The sequence below is a fragment of the Saccostrea echinata genome, unplaced genomic scaffold (genome assembly GCF_033153115.1).
Source record: "Saccostrea echinata isolate AGI-Se365-2 ecotype Australia unplaced genomic scaffold, CSIRO_AGI_Sech_v1 ptg000023l, whole genome shotgun sequence".
NCBI lineage: Eukaryota > Metazoa > Mollusca > Bivalvia > Ostreida > Ostreidae > Saccostrea > Saccostrea echinata.
This window is the reverse complement of record NW_026889772.1, coordinates 13,402,993-13,426,437: the sequence shown is the minus strand read 5'-3', so window position 1 is coordinate 13,426,437 and position 23,445 is coordinate 13,402,993. Positions and strand designations below refer to the sequence as shown.

Genomic DNA, 23,445 nt, shown 5'->3' with positions numbered 1-23,445 from the left:
AATGGCAAAAACCATCTTACAAACTGAATATCTTTCTGTTATATTACATTAGGATTTACTGAGGAACTGGTAAGGAAAAAACAGACAGATAATCTCAGTCAGTGAGAGCATTACGTAGTAAAGAGAAAGACATAATAAATAATTTACTGCATTTAACTTCAATTCAGTGAAAGATTACATTTATTGATGAAAATATGTGTAATACACTACTAAATAGAAGTGTAAACCACAAGAAAAACATTCAACTAAAATGTATTGAGGACAGTAGCCAGTCTGTGTTTCTTGTTGAGGATACCAAGTAAAAAAATAGAAAAGAAAAAAACAATATACTATGAATGAGAACTATTATTTGATCAAGTTTACAGTTCGAAAACAGCTGCATGAATTGATAGGTATAAAAATTGCAGGGGTTGAAATTTTCCTGGAAATCCCACTAGCCCAGGGCTACTGATCAGTAAAAAATTACTGGCCCAAACCTCAAACTAATAGCCCACCAATTTTTAAATGCAAAATGAAAACATATATAACAAGTTACTAAAGTTTCAAATGCTTTGGTGACTGAACAAATTAAAGTAGTTCTCAGTCAAAAGAAACCAGTCTACATAGAAAAGCAAAAGTAAAGAGAGGAGAATTTTTTTCCATTCTGCTAGTGCGACAGACTATTGTTACATTTAAATTAACTAGCCAGAGTTTTAAAGTGACTAGCCTCGGGCGTCGGGCTACCGTATATTTCAACCCCTGAATTGTTTGATATTTTTTGCCTGAAACTGAAAAAAGGAATATAAAGGCTTTATTAAATATTTTAATTTGATAATTTTCAGGTAGGGTTGAGCAGTTCAATCATACACTCCCAGTTTGAGAAGATCCCAGGGGGTGACCTATATTTGATTCGACGGTGTGAGGCTGTGACTTGTGAGGGGCACTGTGTTTGTGCCCCCCAAGACAAAGTCTGTCACCCTCCCCAAACAGCTTGCCAGGATATATCATCAAATAGTAAGAAATCACTCAAATAGCTTTTGAAATTAGATTAAATCATATTCTTCAACAATAAAATTCTATCTGAAGTCATAAATACTTGTGTAGCCTTTTTCCTGTTCATTGTTTGAGACAACTCTTTTATTTATAGCACATACATGTACTTTTGTCCTTTCATTCATTACTGATACATTGTTTGTTTCAGATCAAAACAACATACTACAAGTATATGATGTAGCTGGGAGTGGCACAAGTGATGTAGATTACACCCCGTCTAATGTAGTGTTACAGGGGCAGTGGGCTGTTGTCAACAACTTTGGAAATCCCCCAAAGTGGTAAGCAGCTAATTATAGACAAATTCTAGGTCAAGTAAAACTCAGACCAGTAGACTCAAAGAAGGATACCAAGTTACATAATAAAGCAGGAAGAATTATCTTTAACCAACTACAGTTGAACTTCGATATCCCGAACACCAATATCTCGAATAACATGGGTATGTCAAAGTGATTTGGAAGTCCAACCACTTATTCTTTAAGCATTTTACCCTCGATATCTCTATCCGATATTTCGAAGTTTTTTCTCGGTCCCATCGAGTTCAAGATAACAAGGCTTGACTGTATGTAACGTAGATTGTGTTACAAAAATAAAGGAAAATTTAAACAGATACAAATGTGGTGATAAAAGTATATATCTGTGAGTGATACAAAGTGCCTTTTTAAGAATATCATCCTGATTTTTTTTCACTTAGGTATCAGTGGAGTGTGGGGTATACCGAGAAATCCTCCCCAGAAGGAATATTTAATCAGGCAACAGAGAGAATATGGCATGATGCTGGACGAAATATGAAACAAATCTTTCAAACTAAAAATGGTACATATTCCTAAATTACAAAAAAAAAATCCTCTCTCTACAGTGATTGAAGTGACTTTGGACATTAAACAATTAATTTTTTTACAGGTATTTTCCTTAAGGAAACGGTCAAGTACTCATTCTTCCTAAAAGTGTGGTACGATGAAAACACTTATGCCGTGTTTAAATCTGACGGAGTTACCATTGCTACACGTAAACCTGCAGTGACAAATATAAGGGGCAGTGCAGTAAGTCTTACAACAATTTCACTGTTCATGGAACAATTAAGTTTCCCAATTTAAACTGCCCTTGTCAGGTATTGTCTGCATTGGTAATCAATTATGAATTATGAATTCATGAAATAAGATGGTAGAAATGTGAAAAAAATGTAGAAATATCTTTGTCAGATCCCTGTTGGAAAAAAAACTTGCATGGGGATAATCATAGAAACTTCATTCCTTGAAAAGTTGATGAATGGCTATGCATAATCTTTAATATTTTTAAAGGTTTGGGAAAAAATGTAATCTGCATAATTTACTTTTGCAGGTGAGAGAGAAAATGTTGGGAAGCAATTTTGTAGATCAAGATTTCATGAAGGGAGGGTTTCCTTTCACAGTTGAGTGGAATAATAAATTCCTGGATGCTGAGAATGCTATCAAGACATTCCATTTGTATATCAGTACATATCCAGGAGGTATGTATTTGAAATTCATTCCACTCTGCACATTTTCTTTCATAAGAAAAAAGGTGAAACTGAACAAGTTAACAAGGATTTAAAAATGGGTTTAAACCACTTGTTATGTACAAAAAAAAAGAAAACTTTCAAGTGAAATTCTTGGTTAGTATTCAAGTACAGGACAGAACCCCTGATATGTTTTTTTTCTCTCTCTCTTTTATTAAAACATGGTACATAAATAATTCAGTGTACAGAAAATCATAATACATACATTGCATAGAAATTTATAAATCAAAATCACAAATAATTGCTTACTTCTAGATACAGATTATCATTAATTACATGTGCTTTCCTTAGAATCACGTTTTGTAAACAAAGACAATTTTTTTTATCTTATTTCGAAAAACTTCTATATACATGTTTTCTTTTTGAAATCTACATTTCATTTTATATTTATAAATGGTAAAACAAATGAATGACAATAGATTATTCAATCTAATTGTTTTTAAATTGATTTCCAAAAACAAACTAATTTTTTTCCAAATATTTTCACAAAGTTTACACCTGTGCAGGAGATGTTCAGTGTCTTCAACAACCATACAATATTCACAAAAAGGTTCTACATCTTTGTTCCATTTACTTACATTTAAATTATTGTTCAATATGCAATTCAATAATTTATAATTGAATTCAGCAACATTTTTTCATACATATACTTAATTTTAGCTAGATATACATTTTTCCAGACATATTTGTAACTAAGATCAAAAGTCTTTTGCCACATATTTTCATAAACTGATCGTTGAAACTTTATGTTTACCAATTGAAAATTGAATAATAAAAATCACATTTAAGGTTTGCTACAGTTCTTACACTATTATCTCTAAATAAAAATGACACTTCGTTTTTAATATTAATCAATTTTGCATATGTACAATCAAAATTGTTTTTGGTTTCTCTGAGTGCCTTCTTTATCATGATATATTCACAGAGTATATTGTTTTTCTTTACCAGTATATTATAAAAGTGTTCAATACTAAGGAAGTTTCCATCATTATCAAAAAGATCTTTGATATATAGAATATCACTTTTTATCCAGTTTTCAAAACAAAGAGGTTTAGAATCATACTGAAACAGATTATTGTTCCAAATGAATTCCGATAAAAATTGGTCTCTCTTTAAAGCACAAATTTGTTTAACTTTTTTACATTTATTGAAAGCAGAAAGGACTTCACCATAAAAAAGTGGTATTCTTAGCATCTTAAAAAAAGCAGTATTTTCAAAGTTACATACACTTGTTTTAACAATATCATTAACTGATAGGTTTCTAAGATTAAGAATATTATTCAACATTTTATATATTATACTTCTTTTATCTAGTATTCGTTTTATCCAAGAAGCCTTCGCTGCAGTAAATTTACTCTCTATATCAACAATACCTATTCCACCTTGGTTAACTTTACCAATTAGCGTATTTCTCTTTATCCTATCTTTTTTCTTCCATAAGAAATTAAATACAAGTTTTGATACATTTTTAAAGAATTCATTTTTTGGATTTGACAAAATAAAAGCATTATATACCAATTTAGATAATGCTAGTGTATTTATTATAGTGCATTTTCGGAAGATCGTTAAGTTTCACCTTCTCCAAACACTCAGTATTCTTTCAAGTTTCTCTAATTTATTTGTCCAATTCATATCATAACAGATATCCTTATCATGACCGAGATATACACCTAATGATTTTACATGACTTTTAGCAATTCTAACACCACAAATATATTTTTCATTTAAATACATTTCAATAAATTTTCCTGTCAATAAACATTCTGTTTTGTCCATATTCAATTTCGTGCCTGCGACTTTGCTAAATTCACATATTGTTTCTAAAGCTTTTTTCAATGAATAAGTGTCTTTCAATAAATTAGTGCAATCATCGGCATGCTGTACGATTTTTAAATTTCCATTATCACCTGGCAATAAACCGATGATTTCTTCATTATTTTTAAGCTGAACTGCTAGTATTTCTAGCACGAAAATAAATAAAAGTGCTGACACAGGACAGCCTTGTCTAATCCCTCTTTGCATTTCACATGATTTTGACATCCAGCCATTATTTTTAACTTTGAAAGTTGGTTTAGAATATAATGTTTTTATCATTTTGATAAAATTTTCACCAAAATTAAATTTTTCTAGAGTTTTGTACATGAAGTTATATTCAAAAGAATCGAAAGCTTTTTCAAAATCGAGAAAGAGCAAAATACCATCAATATCATTATTGTTACAATATTCAAATATGTCTAATATTATTCTCGCGTTCTCCCCAATGTATCTACCTTTGATATAAGCACTTTGTTCACTACTAATTATTCTACTAGCAACTTTTTGCAAACGATTAGCTAGAACATGAGCAAAAATTTTGTAATCAACGTTTGTAAGACTAATTGGTCTATAAGTTCTTAAGATTTTCTTTCTCTCCTTTTTTATATATCAGGGATATCACAGCATTTCTTTGCGAAAAAGGCAAAATACCATCATCAATACTTTTAAGTAAAGAGGAAAAGAATGTTTTCTTTATATCATGCCAAAAAACCTTATAGAATTCTGCTGTTAAGCCATCTTGACCAGGGGATTTGTTATTTTTCATTTTAAGAACAGCTTCTTCACATTCTAATTTTGTAGGCAACATGTCACATAACTCTTTCTCAGACTTTGTAACCTTTTCGCAGTTAACATTTTTTAAATAGTTTTCTATTTCATTATCAGAAATCTTCTTACTACAATGTAGTATATAATGAACTATAAAAAGTAAACAAACATTTCATAATATTATCATTGTCACTGATAACAGACTCATTATCATCCTTGATTTTGGTTATTGCATTATTTATTTGCTGCTTTTCTTCAAGACCTAAAAAATAAGAGTTACTTTTCTCACCCTTTTCTATCCACAAAGCTCTAGATTGTACATAAGCTCCATTACACTTCTGAGCATAATAATTATCTCTTTCTTCTTCAAGTTGTCGTTTGTACCTCATATTTATTTCAGTATAATGTTTTAAATCTAGTAGTTTTAATTGAGTTTCTATAAATTTGATATGCTTTTTTTGATTATTAGCTTTATTTTTTGAAAAAGACATACTGAAGTCTTTAATTGATATTTTCATTCGTTCCCATCTTACTTTTGGATCATTTAACTGTTTTAATTCTTCTTTTTCGTCACTTATATGTTTTCTTAATTTTTCACAAAATTTTTCTTCAGTTAATAATGAGTTATTTAACTTCCAGTAACCACTACCTCGTAAATTTTCAGAAGTACTGAGATCAAAACCTAAGCCCAAATGATCGCTCATACGTATCCCTTCAACACTAGGTGCTCTACGCACAGTAATATTACAAAGCGGGAAAAACATATTATCATTAATAAAAACATAATCTATTCTGCTTTTGGGAATGTCCTCTCCATCACACCATGTTAAACCATTTATACTTGTTTTTCTGCTGGAAATCCAGCAGTCATTTAGATCAAAATATTTCAAAAATTTTCTTAAATTCTTAACACTTTTATCATTTTTACAGTCTAATTGACAATTAAAGTCACCACAAACAACGAGCCCTTCTATATTCATAGCATATTGACTTACCCAAGATAATAATCTTTTAAAAAATGCAATTCTAGAGTGTTCAGCGTTAGGTGCATAAACATTCACAATTGTAGTAATTTTTTCATTATATTTCAAGTTAACCAATAATCTTCTTCCATCAAGAGACTGATGATAATTTAATATTTCAACGGAAAGGTTTTGCTTGAAAAATAGTGAATCGCCCCTACTATATACGGAGTCAGAAAAGCAATGAAGTTTGTTCCAAACCATCGGGAATTGTATATAAATTCATGTTCTTTAACAAAATGTGTTTCTTGTAAAAGGACTATATCAAAATTGGAATCTTTCAACCACTCAAAAAGCATTACTCTCTTTTTATAAGTATTTAGGCCTCTCACATTTAAGGAGAGGAATGATAAAGAGTTTTTATTCATTTGGTCGGGGAGATTGTTAACTCACATCATTTTGTAGCAGATTCTTTTTCATTTTTCTTTTTATTTTTTCATATCTCGGATAAATGTATCAAGTTTCTTTTGACTGTCCTCGGTTTGAGAGCCTTTCCTAGGCACGGAGGCGCTCCTGAGTTTTCTAGTATATTTGGCAGCAATTTTTTGGACGATGACTCCAAGTTTGTTTTCACCTGGCCATTTTGATGGTTCTGTTTGAGTTGTGCCGATGGTATCCAAGCCTGTACCCCAGTACACGTCAACAGTGGACTCGGCAAAAATCGTATTAGCATTAGAGGCTTCAAGTTTTTCTCGCATTAAAGTTACTTGTTCAGCTTTTGCAGACACGATTTCTTCTATTATTTCCAGTTTTTGCTCGCTCCAACCCTCCGGGTCCTTTATGGAATTTCCTATCTTTTTAGCATCGAGTGCTGTGGGAGCGTTTCTTACCTTCTCAGCTGCAACTAAATTACCTGCACGTAGCGCTTTCATCAACTGATAAGCATGCTCAGCTGACTGGTGGTGCTCGCCAAAGACTTTAATGTCGCAAGGGAAAAAGTTTGAAATGGGATTTTCTTTTCCTTGGAATGCAACAACATTTTCAGTCTCTTTGTAATGTTGGCAGTCCGGAGATCCTGGTTCATGACCAGGTTCGCGACATACTCTGCAGGCCTTTTCACTGTTGCATTGCTGAGCTCTGTGCCCAAATTCCTAACAATTATAGCACTGAAGCTTTGGGGAGTTGGTAACTTGACCATAATGGAAGAGACGGCATTTTAGACCAGCACATGTAACGTTCCTCGGGAGAGATTTGTTAATCAGTGGTGCGATGTATAGAAATCTATTGCCGTTGAGTACACTGGTCATTCGATGGGTAACAGGATTTCTGATGTTCTCGTATTTGAGATCACTTTTGATAGTAACGTCAAAGTTATTCAGCATCTCAAAAACCGCACTGTCGTCTACAGATAGGGGTAGACCATTGATAGTGACCTTGAGTACTTGGTCTTTGGGATTTTTTGCGCCTGTTGAATATGGGTTAGAGTCATAAACTTGAACGGAAATGTTTCTAACCTCAAACCCCTCAACTAGAAGTTTCGAACGGCTCTCCATACACGTGAGATAAACTCTCTTTCCAATTGAATGCAATATATCTTGTCCCCAATTTTTTCACGAATAGCTTCATACAGTTCATAATCTATAATCCTTTCACTCTGTTCTGATTGTAGTTCCTTGTTCTTAATATAAAGAGGTTTAAACATTGGTTTTTCCTGTTCACTCATAGTGTAAATATAGCTACAGAGTACTACTCACCGATAGGCGTAATCCGACGAATATCCAAAAATAAACACAAAGAGTATTTCAAACACACCGCAAGTCTCATATATACATAGGTAGATAAGGTGTGATTAAAAAGGTTCAAAAACACCAAATCCAAATTACAGTAGATAGATATAATCCACTATAATATTGTCAGAAGAACGGAGCAAGTTGTAAACACGTCCATTCACCTTGCTTGCAGGTGACTTCAAACCCCTGATATGTTGATGTCCTTCCTTTGGTCCCCACAATATTTACTATATTAATGATTTACAAGATGTTAGAAATGTAAAACTTGGTAATCTCAATCCCCACCTCCCTTCCCTGCCCCATCTTGATGTATAATCACAGTCCCAAGAGCATTATATACATATTTATACCATATTTGTCTACATAAGGTTAATTCTCTGCTCTTCTTAAGATTTGTCACTTAATACACACAAAGATGACATTATGTACATCATTATTGTCAGAAATTAAAACCTTTCAACCTGCAAGTTTTACTGCACATCATTCAACTCAATAATTATGTAAACAATTTAACATTTTCTTTTTATTCTCGTTGTACAATTTGTATTTAACAACAAGAACCCTTGCTAGAAATACATGCTGGACTTTGTAGTTTAAAAAAATGTACATGATTACTGAATTCATCCACTCAATAATCTAATATTGTTTTGAAATCGAATTAACTCTGATGAATTGACACTTAGGATATCTTGACATACATGTAGTGGTATGACAGTAGTCCTGCCAATGTCGAGATATCAAAGTTTATTTACTTGTCTATATGCTAGTTACACAGCATGTTTTGGTATTGTTTTTATCAGGACATGACATTTTGGATACCAGTGAGGATTTACAAGGTACACAAACATCGTATAATGTGATGAGGTCATCTGTTCTCCTGCCAGGAATTACCTATTACAGTAATGTCCAGGCGTACGGATACTCGGACATCCATCACACAGAGTCTTCTGATGGATTCAAACCAGACAAGACAAAACCTATCACAGGGATTGTGTTTGATGGAATAGGTAACAAATTCTTGTACAAGATCATATATAATTTTAATTATCTGCAGCATATCTGTTACTCAAACAGACATCCTTTGAATGGATTCCAGTGTATTTAGGATAGATTTAATGATTTCAGAATAAAGCAGAGCAGTGTGTATGATTGTAAAAGACTAAAGCCTTGATTTTTGAGACTGTCCCTGAGTCCCTGTTTTGCTCATCATCCAAGGATGATTGAATTAACTTTTTTTTTCTTTCACCTTGAACAAATCTTGTTCACATATAATTTATGTTGTTCCAAGGGATGAAGCTCACATTTAAGATTTTTTTTTAAAGTGTAAAATAATTTGATTTTAGGTTTACATGACCTGGAGTTCCAGAATAAGTCAGATTTAGTAGCAGCTCACTGGCATGGATTCTCAGACATTGGGTCAGGTGTACAGCTTTATTACTGGTGTGTTGGTTCCACCCCTGATGTTGTCAATAAACATAAAGATGTGGAGTGTGGATACCAAAGCTGGAAGGCTGTAGGATTACATACCTCTGTGTCTAGGACTTTAGGAATACCACTCAATCACAGTAAGTAAGGATCATGAAAGGAAATGATCAATACTAATCATATTATGGAGTAAAGATTATTGAAGCAGTGTCTGACATGTTTTGTTTTAGCGAGACTGGCTTACTTAACTATAGTGTATGGATAAATTAATAGTTAATATTCAAGTCTTTGTATCACATGTAGATTGTTAAACTACTGCATTTAGAATGCCTTAAACTTCTGCTTCATAATTGATATGGATGAATGAATTCACCTTTGGTTTATTTCTTTTTAATTTGAAGCAGTTTATGATTTGGAAATTGTCATGATTAATTCTATTTGATTATCAAATTCATATGATTGATTGCCATTGATTTCCTCTGCACTTGTGTGCATGGTTTGTTTTTATTATGCTTCCAAACTTCTGAAAATCAAGTTCTTCTGTAGAACTCCTTGGCCAATTTCAATCACACTTGCCAGAAAGAATACTTAAGTAAGAATGTAAGCATTCTCATAAAGTGTAGATCAAAATTAGTCTAAATATAGGACAAGAAATATACCACAAATGGATTATGTAGGTGTTTGGGGGCTACAAGAAACTAAATTAAATCAGAAAAAATGTATTACTTTTTGACAAGTAGATAGATTCTTATATAAGTATTCTGATGTAATAGATAGATTCAAATCTTCTTCAGATACATGTGCATTATAAAGTCTACTGGAAAAAACAGATGTATACGAACTATATTTCTAATAGAGAGATTGAGATTGTGACTTAGGTAACTTTTCAGGCATATGGACCTCTTGTTCACTGAAAATGTCTTTCATTTCAGGCAAGACTTACTACAATAAAGTATACGCAGTAGATAATGTGGGATATAAATCTTCTGTGGTGGTCTCTGATGGTGTCACTATAGATCTCACCCCTCCAGAGCCTCAGTATCTCTTCCACACTGGCAGCAACATTCTAACTAATCCATCCTTTGAAATGTCACCTAATGTGTTACAGTCAGAGGACGTTAATACAACTGACATTTGCAATGTCACTGTGGACTACCAGCCCAGCAGCTGGAATTTGTCATCCCCAGGATGTGCAGCAGTGGTGTCCTCCAACAAGAATCTGGCCAGAGATGGCAGATCTTTTCTCTTTGTCAGAGGGAGTGTGACCCAAAGACTAAATGAGTTGGTCGTAGGTGGACTATATAGGGTAAATTTTTACTCCAGTCATCTGTCTATTAGCAGCTCTACCCAGTCAAACAAAGAGGGATATATACAAATGGGAGACAAGAGACATGTATTCCTCATCTACACCAAGCCCTACAGAGGAGATGGCAATGAGAAACTCTCAGCTAGGGAGGAAGTTTCCTGGCACAAGCACACCTTTTATTTTATAGCAATGGGAAAATCTGCTGATCTTCAAGTGGGCAGCGTGGATGAGAAGACTGGAATTTTTGTGGATCACATGACAGTAGAGCATGTGGAAAGGGACTCAAAGAACGGAACAAGTGGCTTACATGTACAGGCCCATGTAGTTTATCTACATGAGTGGGGCTCTGTCCATGGATCCTGGAGTTTTGTGGAGGATGTCAGCTCCATAACAGAATATCAGTGGGCTATAGGTAAATAGTTTTTGTTAGCTCACCTGAGCTGAAGGCTCAAGTGAGCTTTTCTGATCGAAATTTGTCCATTGTCTGTCATCGTTGTTGGTGTTGGCATCGTTGTCGTCATAAACTTTTCACATTTTCATCTTCTCAAGAAACAGTGGGCCAATTTCAACCAAACTTGTCACAAAGTATCCTTGGGTAAAGGGGATTCAAGTTTGTTCAAATGAAGGGCCACTCCCATTTCCAAGGGGAGATAATTATGAATTCGTGAAAAATTAATGGCATCATTTAAAAATCTTCTTCTCAAGAACCACTGTGCTTGAAAACATGAAACTTATATGGAAGCATCCTCAGGTAGTGTAGATTCAAGTTTGTTCAAATCATGACCCCCAGGGGTAGGGTGCAGCCACAATGGGCAGTCAAAGTTTTACATAGGAGTATATTGGGAAAATCTTTAAAAATCTTCTCAAGAATAGCAAAGCCATGATTGATCATATTTATATGGAAGCATCCTGAGGAAGTGTAGATTCAACTTTGTTCAAATCATGACCCCCAGGGGTAGGGTGGGGCCACAATGGGCGATCAAGGTTTTACATAGGAATACATAGGAAAAATCTTTAAAAATATTCTTCTCAAGAACAGCAAAGCCATGATTGGTCATATTTATAGGGAAGCATCCTTAGGTAATGTAGATTCAAATTTGTTCAAAATAAGACCCCCAGGAGAATACAGGGGCATATTTGTCATATCAATTCATAAGCCATTTCCTAGCCAGAGCGCTCAGGTGAGCGATGTGGCCCCTGGGCCTATTGTTGTGTTTTAATGTCCATTTACAATTTAATACCTTTTTTGTTCATGACAAGTTGTATTTTTATAAAAATTTTCACATACTCCAAAAGTGCAAGGAAGTTCTGTTTTTGAATTCCTTTTAAGATTTAAATTTTATATTCTAGGCTACACAAGAGGAGGGACACAGTTACAGAACTTCCAGAGTGTGGGACTGTCTAACTTTGCTTTTAACTCCCAAGTGACTCTGACTCATGATTCCTATATTTACATCACTGCCGTAGCCCAGAATTCAGCTGGTTTACAGGATGTTTCTTATTCAGATAAAATTCTGGTAGACCTTACCCCTCCCAGAATAGAAGAAGTCCTAGATGGTGATTTGTTAGGTATATAGTTTTAACACTGATGAAAAGCAGTTATTTTTTCAAATTATGGAACATTTTGTATTTTGAGTGAGATATAAAAGTGGTATTAAGCTGTACATTTACCTGAACATGCCAAAAATAATAATGAACTGTATTGTTTCTTTGTTATACATAACCATGGTTGTTAAGCTGAATAGATTTTAGTTTTGCAGTTTTTTTTGTGCAAGGATGTCCTGTTACCCAAGCAATTGGCATTATTAGAATGATTAGAGAAGTTTACACTAGTCTTGATTCCCTATGTTGCAGGAGAAGATCTTGATGCTTGGAAGGAGAACACTGTGTATGTCAACTGGAAAGTGACAGATGATGAATCTGGTCTGGAATACTGTGAATGGGCTATAGGTAATGATTAGTTACAGGGAAAGGAAAGAAAGGAAACCCAAATGTGGGCAACAATTTTCACTAAGAAAGGAGTTATACATGTATATTGAGATTATGTAGGTTTGGATATAGATATTTTAGTTATTGAAATGTTCAGATAAACAAAAGCAGATCTGAAACAGAAATAAGCAAAAGATTTTGAACATGAAAAGAGTTTAATTTAAAATACTGCTTGTTGTTTCTCTCATAGGTTATCAACCAAAAGGCATTGAAGTACAAAGTTTTGAGAAAATCAAGATTGATGACAGAAAAGCTTACAAAGATTTTGATCCAAGCCTACTTCAGGGGAAGACTGTATACTCTACAATACAGTGCCAGAACAAAGCAGGCTTACTGTTCAGTTTATCATCAAACGGAGTGACCATATTTGACCAGCCACCATCAATGGCTTCCGCTGTAATACAGACACGACCATTGTCAGTGACAGAGTACCCAGCTATGGATTATTATCAGAGCATAGACAACAGTCTGAGAATTGTATGGAGTGGAGTGGTAGACAAGATTGGAGTACAGCAGTACAAGGTTTGTAAGAGTTCAGAACTAACTGAACAATAAGTCTGACCATTTTGATCACTTAGGACTCTTGTATAAAATAGTTTATTACAGTAAAAGGAGCAGGACTGTACGAAGCATGAAATTTAAGTTTAGGAGGCACAACCCAACAGAAATTCTTGACAAGCAAAAAAGAAAAAGAAAGAAAAGGTCATCAGTCATTTTTGAGGGGGCACAAGGGCAATTTTCTAATGCATTGTATTTTACTTGCAAAACTATTGAGGGGGCACAACTGTAAATTACCCTTGTTTTCTATAGTAAAGTATATACTGGCAAAACTATTGGGGGAGGGTGCTCAGCTCCCCTACAGGCCAAAGGAGGGTCCAGAGTTGTAATCCATTTCTAGTTTCTGCATTTTTTTTCCAATGGCATCCTCTGAAAAACCAGGTTGATTACGCTTTGTTCCTTTCTCCATCATCACTTGTGGGTCCATTCACACCTGTTCACTTGTTCTCATGAATAGTTAATGAGACAGTTTGATTGGTTGCACTGGAAAGACTGGGAAAACCAAAAAATATTTGTGAAATCAGTAAGTTCCTTTCAAAGCTTTTTCTTTCATATTTGAACAGGGTTGAGCTTTTTGGCACACATGTTTCAGGCAAATTCTTTGAAGTTTGGAATGCACATAATTAAAACACATCCCTGTAATATTCCAGACTTGTGTTTGAGGACAGGGATCTGTATTATGGTCAGTCATGTATTTTTTGCATAGAAAATGTAATTTCATTGGGCACAGCCATATTGTTTTTTATGCCCCCGGATCGAAAGATCCCGGGGGTATATTGTTTTTGTCCTGTCTGTCTGTTTGTCTTTGTGTGTCTGTTTGTTGTCAACTTTAACCTTGCCCATAACTTTTGATTGGTTGGAGCTATGACTTTCATATTTCACATGTGTATTCCTTGTGACAAGACCTTTCTTTGGGTACCATCATATTTGACCTTTTGACCTTGGAGTTTGACCCTCTTTTGCAAAATTTTATGAGACTTTAACCTTGGCCATAACTTCTGAACAGTTGGTGTTTGGGGTTTCAAACTTCACATGTGTATTCTTTGTGACAAGGCCTTCCTTTGAATACCAACAACTTTGACATTTTGACCTTGACCTTTGAGTTTGACCTACTTTTGAAAAAACTTTAACCTTGGCCATAACTTTTGAACAGTTGGTGCTTGGGGTTTCAAACTTCACTAGTGTATTCCTTGTGACAAGACCTTCCTCTGGATATCAAACTCTTTGACCCTTTGACCTTGACCTAGGAGTTTGACCTACTTTTGAAAAACTTTAACCTTGGCCATAACTTTTGAATGGTTGATGCTAGGGCTTTCATACTTCATATACAGTGGCTGCAACGTTATTGTTGACAAACCAGTCGTGTAGAATCGTTTGTGTAACGTGCATGATCATTCGTGTAAGATGCGAGATTGTGCATGTATTAGACTCAATCGTTTGCGTTTTTAATCGTGCGTGATCCTGCATTAAGAAACATGTAAATTTCGTTTTGTAAGTTTTTATCGAAATGTTATTTGTTATAGAAGCATTTCGCTTGTCTTTTTTTTAATCCAAATAAAATAAATGAAGCGCGATTTACATAATTGAAAGCAGAATGAACTAATTATCGCTTGGAAATAAGCAATGTAGTAAGTCGAACAATATTGTGTTCTCATCAAATAGCGTGATTTTTTGTGATAAACCGTACTTAGATGTTTAAGGATTTTTTCTCTGATATTAATTATGTTTACTGCAAATTATGGTTATGATATTTTTAAAATCAATAGATCAAAAATAGATATTTTTACAATAAATAAACAATTCTAAATGCTTACATAAATATTTAGTCAGTGAATGTACATGTACATGACATGATTGTTGGGGTTTCGTTTATCAGTGTTTCTCTCTGGAGCTTACTTTTATTTATTTTTATTTTATAATTTCTACAAAAAAATGATTTGTAAAATAATTTTGATTTTAGAGATTCACAGATGGAAACATGGATATAACTTACAATTTAATTCATTTTCATGCCATTTTTTTTTCAAACTTATCCCTTTCTGCATATTTTGAAATCCAATTCAATCAAAATTCACAGTCCACCTACATGTACATCTTCTGATAGAAGGGGGGAAAAAAATCAGTTTTATTACGTGAATAATTATTTGTAATCTAAAATAAGTCTTACATGTATTTAGTTCCAGAAATATCCATTTCTATTTTTTATTTTTTTTCATTTTTCAAAGTCGATGAAATAATATCAATAACTATTTGAAATTTAAAATAAGTATTAAGCCTTATTTTATTTTGAAAATATCCATTCCTAAAGAATTTGAACTATTTTGCGTGAAGAATTGTTTTTGTGTTAGCTATCGTGTAAGATCATGTAACATGTAGAATCTTGTGCGTGAAGGATCTTTCGTGTAACAGATTTTATCATGCATTAATCGTGCGGAATCGTTCATGTAACATGATCGTTCGTGTAAGTTGTCAACAACAACATTGCAGCCACTGTATGTAATCCTTGTGACATCACCTTCCTTTGGATACCAACCACTTTGACCCTTTGACCTTGACATAGGAGTTTGACCTACTTTTGAAAAACTTTAACCTTGGCCATAACTTTTGAATGGTTGGTGCTAGGGCTTTCATACTTCACATATGTAATCCTTGTGACAAGACCTTCCTTTGGATACCAACCACTTTGACCTTGACCTTGACTTTTTACTTACTTTTAAAAAACTTTAACCATGGACATAACTTTTGAACAGTTGCAGCTAGGGCTTTCAAATTTCACAGGTATATTCCTCGAGACAAGACTTTTCTTTGGGTACCAACTTTTTTATCTTTTGACCTGGATTTTGACTTGCATTTGAGAAACTTTAACCTTTGCCATAAGCTGCCATACAGGGGCATCAGTGTTTCACAAACACATCTTGTTGATAGCTAGTTAATGTTAAAGAATAGGTGGCCCTTTCCCTCTTTGATTAATTTGATTGGACAGTAAATTCAAACATTCGTGAGAACAAGCAAAGTGGTATGCATGAACCCATGGTTGATAAGGAGAGGAATGAAGCTTAAGCAACTGTGGATTTCTGATGATACTCCTCTGGTTACTTTTGCTGACCCAAAATGTTATCACCAAAAAGCAAAGACCTTTAAGGAAGGGGGAATTTGATGGTTTATGTTAGGGTATATAGTAGCTAAAACTGACTAAAATGTTTTAAATTTTTCTTTGTAGATATCCGTGAATAGCAACAAGTATAATTTGGATGGTGAGGGACTTTCGTTTTCTGATGCTCAAGACGTGCTCTTTGCCAGTGTAAGAAATGTTGACCTTGGTCAAGGACAAACAAATGTTACGCTACAGGCTATAAATAAACTTCTGGAGCGCAGCATCCCTCTTCATTATAATCTGACTGTGGTTACAGACAAGCCCATGAAAGATGGTGAGTGCAAGTTTAAAAATGAAAAACAGTATCTCCTGTAACAGTATATATTTTGGCTTTACAACCCTCACCATCCATTACCCCCTAAAAAAAATAGTCTAATTCTTACTGTGATTTATTTTAATGTTCCCTCCATCTTGAGTGTGGATGAGAACATACATATGTTTGCTTTATAATGTGAAAGTTCCTTTGTATTCACGAAAGTTTCGCATTATAACACGATTTTTTTTTTCCTACGATAATGAGCTCAAGAATACATACATGTATGTTTACACAAGTTCACAGAAGAGAATAATAAGGCAGCATAGATTGAGGGAGAGTACTCACATGCATCAGTAGTCCTCCATTTTAGCATTTTATTAAAGACAACATCTTGATTTTTCTCTAGAATCTGAGATAAAAGTATGCTTCAGGTTGTTGAAAGACAGATGTTGTTTTCACAAATCCATCTATTCAGGCCAACAATAAAAATTGATTTGTTTGATGTACTCCCTCTGACCCATCAAAATCATCCCAACTTGATCCTCTTTTTTTCAGACATATAATTTAATTTTTTGTTTTGTTTACAGGGAAATGCAGATTGTATATTTTTTAAATAAGTTTTATCATTTTTCAAAGATTCTTTTTAATGTTAAGGCTTTTATTGCAATAAAAGCTGTCCTTTTACTTACATTTTATATTTTATGAAAACATCAATAATTTTTTCCAAGTATGTGGTTATAATGACAATTAGCGTTGTTGTAGGTACTTTAAAAAAACTACCTACCAATGCACCTTGAAAAATGGGGGATGGCGTACAGCAGACAAAATTTTTTTAAATCATGGCCTCAGGGACAAAATGTTAAATACTGGTATTTATTTACCTGATTTACATGCAGACATTTCTTTTTTTTTCTCTTTATATGAATGTGTGTACCTTGAAGAAAAAAATTAAATGTTTGCAACTAGTAGAATTATTTTAAAAATATCCCCTTTCTTTGTAGCTTCTAAACAACTCTCTTTAACGTGGCATGATGGAAACAAAGAATTTGTTGTATCATGGGATGGAATTTTTACATCCAGTCATCCACTGAGGTTTGAAGTATCAGCTGGAACTGCATTGGGTGGGGGTAACATCATCCAATGGCAAGAGACCCGTGCCACTAGTATAACATTTGGACTACCAGAATCGGTGACTGGTACTTCACGACTCAAGGTCTACATGATTGTTCGTGCCATAACAGCTGGTGGAGATTACAGTGATATACTTGGAACTATCACCTTACCTGCCTAATCAAAGGGGAGATTCAAATTCAACACTTTCTATAAAATTTTTTGAAAAATTTATATAGAATACATACATATTTTGTGTATAATAGACCATGCATTTACACAAAGGTAATTTTTACATTTGGTAAAAAAATTAGAGTTAAGTGGCTTTTTTTTTCTTCTTGATGAACCAGAACAAGAGATATATGTTTTAACTCAGTTCAAATTAATTAGTACTTGTTATAATTATCAACACAAGGAATATACATGTAAGATGTCACATTTATTCACTGGTGTTACCATTGCTGCTTAGTTTCAAGTCCAGATGCTGCTTCTCTCTTTTTTACATGTAACTTGAGAACAAACCAGTAGAGCTACAGAGACTTTGGTTTATTTTATATTTTTTTCATCTTTTAGCTCCACTGGTTGAAGAAAAGTAGAGCTTATGTTTTGATTATGTAACTTCTGCCATCTTTCTCACTGTCCATAAACAAATTTTCAAAATACTATTCCTCCTACAGTTTTGGTCCAATTTCAGTAAATTGAACAGACTTTTCTATATTGCATTTTCATTTCTGTCAATAAGCAAAAAACTGAAAATAGATTACTTTGTAAAAAATATTTTCAAATGCTACTTTTCTACACTTTTGGTCCAATTTCAATAAAATTTGGTAAAGTAGTAGTCTAATTTAGACACACTTAGACAAAATATGGCTTTTTGACATTGATGAACATTGTACATGTTGTTATGGTTATTAATATTAGAGTTAATCTATGAAGTTCTTTGAAAAATAACTTCTCCTACAGTTTTGATATGATTTTTTTTTTCAAGTAGACCACATTATGATAATAATTCTCTGCATAGTTCTTTGTTTTAATTTTGATTTTTTTTTACTCATTTATTTTTTTTATAGTAGTAGAATAAACTCTATAATTTTTTTAAAAAATATTGCTCATCTAATTTTAGTTGATCTTTTTACACACATTGACTGCACTAAGAAACATAATTCTGTATCTGAGGAGGAAGTTTTACCTTTAATGTTTTATATACATGTAGTTTTATTTAGGAATTCTCCAATTTGTTATTGTACATAGGGCTTTCAAAATGTTATAGAATTCTGTGATGTTGCATAATCTGTGATAGTTACCTGATATTGTTTATTCACTTGATCAATCTTGTTGTATGTTTACTCATATTTTCTGTCATTAAAACTAGCACCATGACAATTTTTGTGAACTTTGCCTTTTTTTTCTTTTTCTTTTTTTTTTTTTGATTTATAACCCCATTCTTGAAGCCACCAAAACTTGCAGCCTTTTAAGGTTCTTATCAATGAGAAAAGCAAGCCCGTAATACTAGTATATCCGATGAAATTTATCAGGGGTCCAACGGCCATGAGTGGACTGCGGACCTCTGATTGCACTTGATCAGGTAACTGATATAACATTTCTGTGGAAGAATTGTGATCTTGGTGTTCTTCAGAGATATCGCTAATACTGAATAAGACAACAAAGAATTAAATTAAGTTGGCCTTCTTAATTGATTAAATGAAGGGCCATGTCACCTTAAAAGAGGACTCCGAGGTAAAAAAAAAAAAAAAAAAAAAAAAAAAAAAAGCTAAGAATAGGGTATAGAAGCATCTTTAAAAAATCTTGCTTTTAAGAACCACTTTGCCAGAAAAGAAAAATCTTATGTGAAAGCTTTACAATTAGTGCAACTATTCAGATGCAAGCTCCAGACCAGACAGCCCAGTATTACTTTACGCTACAACTCCATATAATTATTCCTAGGGAAAGTAGTCCCGGAGAATTGACACTGTATGGAGTTTGATTCAGAGGCCCAAGCTAATGTAGAGTAAAAAAATAAGGTCAATTTTGGAAAATGATTTCAGCATATCTCGGGAAGTACATGTATACGGAATTTCGGGAAGAACTGGTAGTAACGTAGATTGTTTATATGTGAATAGTTATGAATAGAAAGTAAAGTTATAGATCAATTGATTTAAAAGTATTTTATTGGCGAATGTGGGTACCCTATGAAAGGAGTTCCATACCTTTATTTTTTTTAACACCTTAATTTTTTTAAAGCGATGTAAGGGCCTGTGGTCTCTATAGTAGTATTTGCACATATGTCGTATTTTTCTTTTATTTTCCAAATTCTTAGTTGTGACAATCGCTCCTTTTTAGACAAATCATTCCAAGCGAATCTAAACTACTCGTAGATAATATCGAGACCAAAAAGTAGATTCTATCCTTGGGGGGGGGGGGGGGGGGGGGCACCCCAAGTAATGAAAAGAAATAGAATTCCGACAAAAATTGATACTAAATGTAGTCCAATTTGCAAAGTGAGTTGAGTACATTGAATTTTTAATTCCTGAACCAGTAATGTTAATGTAATGTATTGGTAATGTTACCTTTGATTCTCTGGAAGAAATCTGGAATTCCTGCGGTTTTAATATAACTAACTGAATTGAATGAACTTGTCCTATAATACCCAAGTCATTGAACAAGCTTTTTCAGAACGTTTTATTTATTCAGTTCAAATCTGATAAGGAATCAAGTGTTCAAAATGAAAGCTTTAATCTGTTGGTAGTCACACTTTTTTAGGTAAGAAACCAATTGACGCCTTATGATCAATGGCGTTTCCACTTTTTATGTGTAATAAAAAATCCTACTCAGTTCTTTAGAACTTAGAAGTACGTCTAATCATTGTTAATTAAATGTGCGAGTTCATAAAAGAGACCGCTTATTGCATTGTTGGCTATTGATATAAACACGAAAATCGTATACAGTCCTAAGAAGGAAATGCATATGCTTTATAGAAATGGGGCAATTTAAAACATTTTACACTGAAATAGAAAATAAACAAATAATGAACACTTTAACTCTTATTAATCATAAACCATTGGAAACCTAGGAACTTATGTATATGACAACAGCATATTTTTAGAAATAGAAATCTCTTGAAAATTCTTTCAATATGCTACTCCTCAATTAAACAGTTTTGGTCTGATTTTAATAAGTCTTGGTGTACAAGTAGACTATAGCAATATAAATAATTTTGTATTACGCTTTTTGAACATAATTCTGCTTTCAGTTTTTGATATCAATGAATGGGGTACACAAGTAGACTGAACCAAACTCATTATTCTGTTTATCAGTTTAAGAATCAACTTAAATTTGCCAACAATGGAACTGATGCCAGGCCCGTAGCAACGGCTTCAAAAAAGAGGAGGGGGGGGGGGCAACCTCCCAAAAAATTCTAACAAGCAAACAAAAATTTAAACGACACAAACGGTCCAACACATGGAGGCTGGGAGGGGGGCAACTTCCCAATATATTCTGACAATCAAAAAAAAAAAAAAAAAAAAAAAAGGAGTGTTCGATCCTACAGCGACAGAAAGTGGGGGCCAACCAAAATCTTAATGGATGCAGTAAATATGAGAAACATTCTTAATTACAATAGGATTCAGTCTTGTATTCCACCAAATTTCAAGTTGAAGTCCACACTTTGTATTTCCTACAAATATTCATCGACTGTAACTTCACAAAATTTTTTAATTACAAAAAAGCTTTGCGGTGTCTAGACATTGAACATCTGAAACAATCTTCCTACGTGTTCATGTTCTTCTTCTCCCACAACTATAGTCCTGCTGGACACGTCATAACTGGTGACGTGAATATAGTTACTTGTAATGATGAGAACCTAAAATTCCTTATTTTACATTGTTTTAAAAGGGCCAAAATTTAGGGAACCCCAGTCTTTCAACAGTAGTCAAAATTTCATAAATATTATGATGAAATTTGTCGAAGATTACGCCAACCGATAGACCAAACATGAAAAGAAGACCTTCACACTTCCGGTCAGAATGGATCAAAAGTTTCAGATTGATATCAATATAAAAACCATCTTTTCTTCTGTCTTCATTAATTCAGAAGTGAAAAAAAGAATTAGATAGATAACACTATCAATATGTACTGGTCCCAGCTGACAAAGCAGGTAACTACATTGTCTTTGTTTGTAAGGCGCATTATTATAATTGTATTTTAGAGGAACTTGGATTTAATTCTGCAAGTGGTAATCCAAGTTGTACTCATAGTTCCCTTTCTAAGGAGGAAATTTTTCAAAATCATGTCAGTTTTAATATCATTTTATATTCCCAACAATTACGAATTACCATACATGTACTGGATTCCTAAAATAAAATAAAAAAATTCTTACAACCAAAGATACATAGCGGGTTCAAGTAAATGTTCTACATTTTCAATAAAAATGGAACTCTTAAATTTACATACCTTTTCAATGGTCATCTGTAAAATAATTTTCTTAAAAAATCTTCTGATTCTACATATTACTCGGAAGTTAGAACTTTAAAAATGCTTGAGTTTTTGAATGACAATATCTATGTAGTTTTTGGAGACCAAGTTTTCTTTGAACTCGAAGTAAATGATCTGGCTTGTGTGCCATGGGATGAAGGATGTGTAGTGAACTTTAACCAATTTTCTTGGTCAAATATCAATTAATAAGAAAAAAAATGTAATATCCTTGTCCGGAGCACATTTCTCTCCAATTGACTCAGCTAAAAGCAGTGTTCTATGAGATGGTCATATTCTCAATCATACCTGCTTTAATATTAATCTGGCCTAAAACATTACTATGTAATGTTTATTATTCTGATTTCATGGTCATTCAGACTGAAACTAATCACTGATATTGGTACATTAAAGGACATTGAGTAATCTTGTCAGATTTCTAAATAATATTCAGGCATACAATTCTTACATCAAATAATAATTTTGTATGAAAATATATTGCAGATCGCAGATGATGTGAAGAAAATACAAGGGAAGCTGATGTAGAAAGAAGTACTGAGTATTTAATGAAGTTTATGAATGGACTTAGATGTGAAATACTACTTCATTGTTTACCATGGTATGTGATTTTATTTATTTTGATATCATTTTAAAATAATGTTTTTGCATATCAAATGAATCTATATTAAACATATGATTTTTTTATAATGCTTTTTCCTCTTTATAAATTTTCTTATTAGATTTTGAAAACACAGTTTACCAAGGAAATTAATAATATATATTTTGATTTAAACCTGCTGTTCTCTTTTCTCATTCTAGACAAGAAAGATTTACCATGGAAAATACAGGGATCCTTGAGCTTCCAAATGCTTGTCAATCATTTCTCAAAATTGAAATGCTCAATCTACCCTGTAGTTTCCATGGTATGGAAACAATTACATCACAATAACACATTGCTTCCCGTCTCAGAAAAATAAGGGAATCTTGAAGTTTCCCTGTAATTTCTTTTTATGAGACACCAGATAATTATATTCCACCAAGTTTCCATTACACGGAAACCGCTATGCTCCAATTCCATGTAGTTTCCTGAGTAATGGAAACTTTGGGAATCATGAGGTTTCCTCTGGTTTACGTTCATGGGAAACATGAGGATTCCATCGAGTTTCCATTCCATGGAAACCACTACGCTCCGATTCCACATAGTTTCCTAATTATGGAAACCAGTGGAATCTTCAGGTTTCCCATTACTGGAAACTACATGGAGGCTCGGGAAACTTCA

General features: G+C 33.4%; 1 protein-coding gene and 1 pseudogene across 1 annotated transcript in view; one reads left to right on the top strand and one right to left on the bottom strand.

The window, feature by feature from the left end:
* The window catches only part of LOC133191306 (uncharacterized), a 66,273-nt gene extending 47,713 nt beyond the window's left edge, over positions 1 to 18,560 (top strand). The window contains exons 39-51 of the mRNA XM_061327055.1: positions 822 to 993; positions 1,181 to 1,310; positions 1,724 to 1,845; positions 1,933 to 2,072; positions 2,371 to 2,518; positions 8,702 to 8,908; positions 9,245 to 9,466; positions 10,259 to 11,044; positions 11,983 to 12,201; positions 12,487 to 12,582; positions 12,812 to 13,143; positions 16,400 to 16,607; positions 17,591 to 18,560. Of these exons, the coding sequence (XP_061183039.1) occupies positions 822 to 993; positions 1,181 to 1,310; positions 1,724 to 1,845; positions 1,933 to 2,072; positions 2,371 to 2,518; positions 8,702 to 8,908; positions 9,245 to 9,466; positions 10,259 to 11,044; positions 11,983 to 12,201; positions 12,487 to 12,582; positions 12,812 to 13,143; positions 16,400 to 16,607; positions 17,591 to 17,880 (3,072 nt within the window). The 3' untranslated portion in view covers positions 17,881 to 18,560. The remainder of the gene's footprint in view (positions 1 to 821; positions 994 to 1,180; positions 1,311 to 1,723; positions 1,846 to 1,932; positions 2,073 to 2,370; positions 2,519 to 8,701; positions 8,909 to 9,244; positions 9,467 to 10,258; positions 11,045 to 11,982; positions 12,202 to 12,486; positions 12,583 to 12,811; positions 13,144 to 16,399; positions 16,608 to 17,590) is intronic.
* LOC133191557 (uncharacterized) lies at positions 6,588 to 7,834 on the bottom strand (annotated as a pseudogene).
* Positions 18,561 to 23,445: the final 4,885 nt, after the last annotated feature.